Raw genomic sequence first — 5,149 nt, 5'->3', positions numbered from 1 at the left:
GTCCTTGATCCATTCTCACCACTAGCTACTGGCTGATACACACAGCTTGAAGAAGGCAAAGTTACTGACTGCTAACTAAACATTCCTGAGTCTTATCACGCATCTGCAGGCGTTTGCGTGCAATGTAAGTGGCGCCAGAGCGATGTATAGTGTGTTGCAACTTATCGTGTTCTAAAAGCCTGTTAACACGCGAATGGTCCGCCATGTTTAAAAGCGAAAAACCTTTTAAAGGGTGTGCGGTCCGCAAATTGTTAAGGAACTGAGCCCTTCTTGAGGAGAAGCAAAATCCTGCAGCTACCCAAGAATTTCCCAGCATTTTATGGAACCTGAAGGTTCATTACTGTGTTCACAAGAGCCCTCCACTGGTCCCTATCCTGAGCCAGATCAACCCAATCCATACCATACCATCCTATCTCTCTAAGCTCCATTTTAATATTGTTAACCCACCTATACCTTGGTCTTCCCAGTGGTCTCTTTCCTTCAGGCTTTCACACCAATATCCTATACACATTCCTTTTCTCCCCCATTCATGCTACATGCCCTGTCCACCTCATCCTCCTTGACTTGATCATTCTAATTGTACTTGGAGAAGACTACAAGTTATGAAGCTCCTCATTATGCAGTTTTCTCCAACCTCCTGTCACTTCATCTCTCTTTGGTCCAAATATTCTCCTCAACACCCTGAGTCTACGTTCCTCCCTTAATGTCAGAGACCAAGTTTCACACCCATACAGAACCACAGGCAAAATTATAGTTTTGTATATTCTAATTTTTATGTTTTTGGATATATAAAATGACTTGACAAAAAAAGAACTGCTGTGAGACTGTGAGAAAGGGCATGCCACAGGACCTAGGACATGAGAAAATGAAATTGAAACAGTGTGATATGTGGACATGGCAGACAGGATGGCAGTAGCTACTCACATGGAAATGGACAAAGAAGTTGTTCTTCCATCTGTTAGACATGGCTATTATCAACAGTTACATTTTTTTATTTCATGTGGTGGAAGGAAAATCTCATATAGAGAATTCTGACTTGACCTAGTAAGGAATACACTGACACATCCAGGACTGCAGTCATATGTACAGAGATCATTAGGTTGAAAAGTAAATATCAGTAAAGGCACTAAACTGGATTCCAGCAGCAATAAGTGCTGTCTTGTTCCTTCTTACTGGCTTTGGTTCCATGTATATCCATCTTGCTGGGCTACGAGAAAAGTCAATGTACGAGGGGGGACCCAAAAATAACTGGAATTTATTTTTGTTATTTTCTATTTTTGCATTTTTATTGAACTGTATATTAGTCCCCTTCAAAGTATTGTCCATGTGCATTAATGCACTTGTCCCAACGCTTTTGCCACTGCTCAAAACAGTGNCACACTCTTTGTTCCTTCTGGTCGGCCATCTCACTAATCGCCAAAGGGTTGAAACAGGAACGCACACAACAGAGCACCACAGACAAACAACTTAACTCAGACTGACGCCAGCTCACTAACAGTCGCGGGAGACCCCCAGCTAACACCACCTAGCAGCACAACTCGTAACTACAAAGCATGCGCGCGCAACAGGTCGGTTCCGGTTATTTTTCGGTCCCCCTTCGTACATTGTCAGAAATGTGAGGTGGGTTCATTTGTGGAGAAAAGCTGTTTCTTAGGTTATCACAGCAAGAGTCTGTGTGCAAGACTTCTGTAAATGTACCATCCGTATGCAAACCTGAAGCCTCCAACCGAAGTGTATGTACATGAAAGTCAAAATTATAAGCTTCTATAATTTTAGAATATATTTATGCAGTTAAGATATTAAGATCATTTGTGAAAATGACCTGCAAATCTCTGCTTTATTTTCATGAAAACATTTATTTTGCAATGTTATGGTTATTATTAGTCTTTTCTAGAGCCTGCACTAAAATTCAAATGTGCACAAAATGAACTCTGTAGGGCTGTAACCACCATAGCACATAAATATCCATTGTTTGAAAGTGCAGATGTAATTTTTTATTACAATTCTACCCCATCACAACAAATGCTTGAAGTATTTCCTCCTCTGGTTGTGTCATTTCATTATATTACCCACACTTTTTGCTGCTTTCTTGGTAACCACTCTCTACCCTGTCAAAACTAACACATTTCCCTATGAAGTCATAATACTTCACCCCATTTCAAAGCCTTCTTAAATTACATGAATATTATTATTTTTCTTTCCTTAATGGTATTCTGTAGCTGTTAACTGTTCAACTGCACTTGTTTTTTCATTGCATATTACAAAGCGTTGTTTTCTGTTTTGCAGGAGAAGAAGCTTTGAATGAATACATGAAGATCAAATGTGTTACACTTGAATATTAGAATATATGCATCTTGCTGCAACAGAAAATAAACTGATGCATGGACTGGAACTGTGAAGTGCTATTGTAGTGCGTGTACTATCTATACAAACCAAATGAATGAACTAATTCCACGAAGCAGAATCCTTCAGTGTTTTTTGACCCCTTAGATACTTAAGAAATTGCCTGCCTTTTATGAAACCCAAAATTCCATTTCCATGTATTCAAAATCTGACCACTGATCTCTATCCTAAGCCATATGAACACATTCTAAACATTCCCACACTATACCTTTAAGATTCATTTTAACAGTATCCCCCCATCTGTGCCTAGAGCTTCCAAGGGGTGTGTTCATTTCAGATTTGTGTACAAATTCTCCCATGTATGCAACAAGCCCTGCCCAGTTCATGCTCCATGGTTTAATCAACCGCATACTTTTGGTAAAAAGCTCACATTATGCTCATCATTATGAAATTTTCACAATTTTTCTGTCATGTCCTTAAGCCAATCAACTGGCATGAACTGAGTCTGAAAAACCACTGATAGTATCTATGCTGACATGTGGTATCTGGGAATGGTTGCCAAGCAGAACATGAAGAGAAAAAAACCACAACTACTGGACACCCATGTGTGGCCAAAAGAATGCAAACTCTCCACCAAATGAAGTATTAGATGTACAGTCAACCATCTGAGCCAATTGAAAAGACTACTCAGAGAGAACTGTCGCCTGAAAGGACACCTATTCACACTGGGATAACTAAATGATCTCACCTGTGAAAGGTGCTGTGACAAATATAAAATAGCCTTGTGTATTACATAACTGTTAGTTTCTAGGTCAATTAAAGCACAATAGACCACTGTAGGTCGCAGTGCAAGGGCCGAGAAGGCCTAGCCCTCATACATTCATTCATTCTAGGTCAATTAAGATTCCATTACGGGGCTGCACAATATGTGACTGATAGTTCTGGTGCAAGGGTTTCTTAAGGTGCATCCATTTATTCTAATTCTCTCTCATAAATCCGAATATTCTCCTCAGTTGTCTGTTCCTAAACACCCTCAATCTTTGGTTTACACTTGGAAGGGGATGTTTCTTTTAAGCTGACATAGCTGTTATTACTGAGATTATATGACATTCACAACAGGATGATTAATGTATGTGGAGTGACAGTTGGCAGGGGAAACAGAAGTACTCAGAGAAAACCAACCACAGTGCCACTTTGTCCTTTACAAATTCCACATGAAGAGTACTGGGTTTGTACCTATGCCGCCAGGGTACAATGCAGGAGACTAACCACCTGAACTATGGTATAGTCCAAATATTTTACAGATACAATATGACAAGTAAAATCCTACTTGAATTTATTTTCCTGAATGATGCGAAAGTATACTGCCTTACTTCTTTGGGGTTTCAGCAACCATGACCAAATGCCTTTCATACTTGAGAAGACAGTTCCCTGAAGCATGTCAGAAAAACATTATAATTATCACAAACATTGAAAATATGAAGAACACCTAGAAAAAATATCCTTTACTCCCATACTGATATTTTGTACAATAGATGTTCTTAGTTTTTTTCCAGTTGCCCATCCTTATTTGGGATAATGGTTAGTTTCATTTAAATTGAAGGGAAGGGTATTTTGAAGGACAGCAAGATTTGTGAATAGTTTTATGGGAATGCCAATTCTGACAGCAGGTTTTAAGCAGGAAAGGAAACCACAGTACATCTGGAAAAGTTCTGAGTCAATTCGTTGTGATTTTGAGTTTAGTTTCACATATGAGAATTGCTGTCAGGAAGCACCCCTCCAGAAAGCGATCTTGGTAGTGGGATTAGGATGCTTGTAATTGTTGTTCATCCCTTCTCAAAGATTTCTCAAAAGCAGAGAAAGAGCATAACTTCATTATAAGCAGAATGTTACATAAATTATTTGTTCCCATTCCTAAGCTAAGAATATATTCATCCTGTTGCTATTCCTGAACATTCTGTTACCTTTTCTATGATCTAATACCCAACAGTCTCTTTTGACTTAACCGTGTTGTGTTTATGATGCAGAATTATTACTCTCTTGGCAACTATGTGACAACAAGAAACATAGGACACTCAGCTACATGGATTGGGCTGTTTGCCTCCAGATTTGTGTGTTCGGTGCAGTGTCACCAAGAATTATATGATCATTCTACTGTGCACTCACACAACAAGAGAAATGATATACAATTTCCAATGTTCAGTGTCTTTGAATAGTGCAGGAAAAAAACTTGTTGTAAAGAAAATTCTGATCCTTATTTCTTTATTAGGCTACTGTGACATCTGAATTGGCCACTGCCCACTGTTGGAACAATACTTGACCCTTCCAGAGTAAAATATACTCTGAAGTTTTTGATGTTTTACTATTCTGCCCTCACAGAATCCCTGTTAGTGGTGTCTACCATTATATGGACCTCCAGGTTGATTATGCCTTATGCACTGTGTTGCCAAGAAGTGACTGACCACTTCTCTCTCTTCCTTTAAAACAGAAACGCAATTTCCAACAAATTTTACAGATTTGTTTAGGAAAGGATTGCTTCAAAGGTAAGTCTTGGCTCTGACCCTTATCCCTAGTCATTTTATTTTTGTGCACTTAAAGAAGAAATTATCCAGCTGTAACACAATTGCACCCTTTTGAAGCCAAAATTATTCTGAATATCTTACTCTATACCTGTGCTACCCTAACAGTGTGTGATCACTAGAAGTCTAGATACTAAGAGTAATGATGTTGCATTTACACTTATAAATCCTGTGGTTATCATATACAAGCATTCTCTTTACACTCTGCTCTAATATCTCTCACACTC

General features: G+C 38.8%; 1 protein-coding gene across 1 annotated transcript in view; it reads left to right on the top strand.

Moving 5' to 3' along the window:
- The window catches only part of LOC111869339 (cytosolic 10-formyltetrahydrofolate dehydrogenase), an 84,393-nt gene extending 79,698 nt beyond the window's left edge, over window positions 1-4,695 (top strand). The window contains exon 16 of the mRNA XM_023860793.2: window positions 2,287-4,695. Within this exon, the coding sequence (XP_023716561.1) occupies window positions 2,287-2,342 (56 nt within the window). The 3' untranslated portion in view covers window positions 2,343-4,695. The remainder of the gene's footprint in view (window positions 1-2,286) is intronic.
- Window positions 4,696-5,149: the final 454 nt, after the last annotated feature.

The sequence above is a fragment of the Cryptotermes secundus genome, unplaced genomic scaffold (assembly GCF_002891405.2).
Source record: "Cryptotermes secundus unplaced genomic scaffold, Csec_1.0 scaffold541, whole genome shotgun sequence".
In the NCBI taxonomy this organism is placed as follows: domain Eukaryota; kingdom Metazoa; phylum Arthropoda; class Insecta; order Blattodea; family Kalotermitidae; genus Cryptotermes; species Cryptotermes secundus.
Note: the sequence above shows the minus strand (reverse complement) of the source record. Positions and strands in the feature narration are given on the sequence as shown.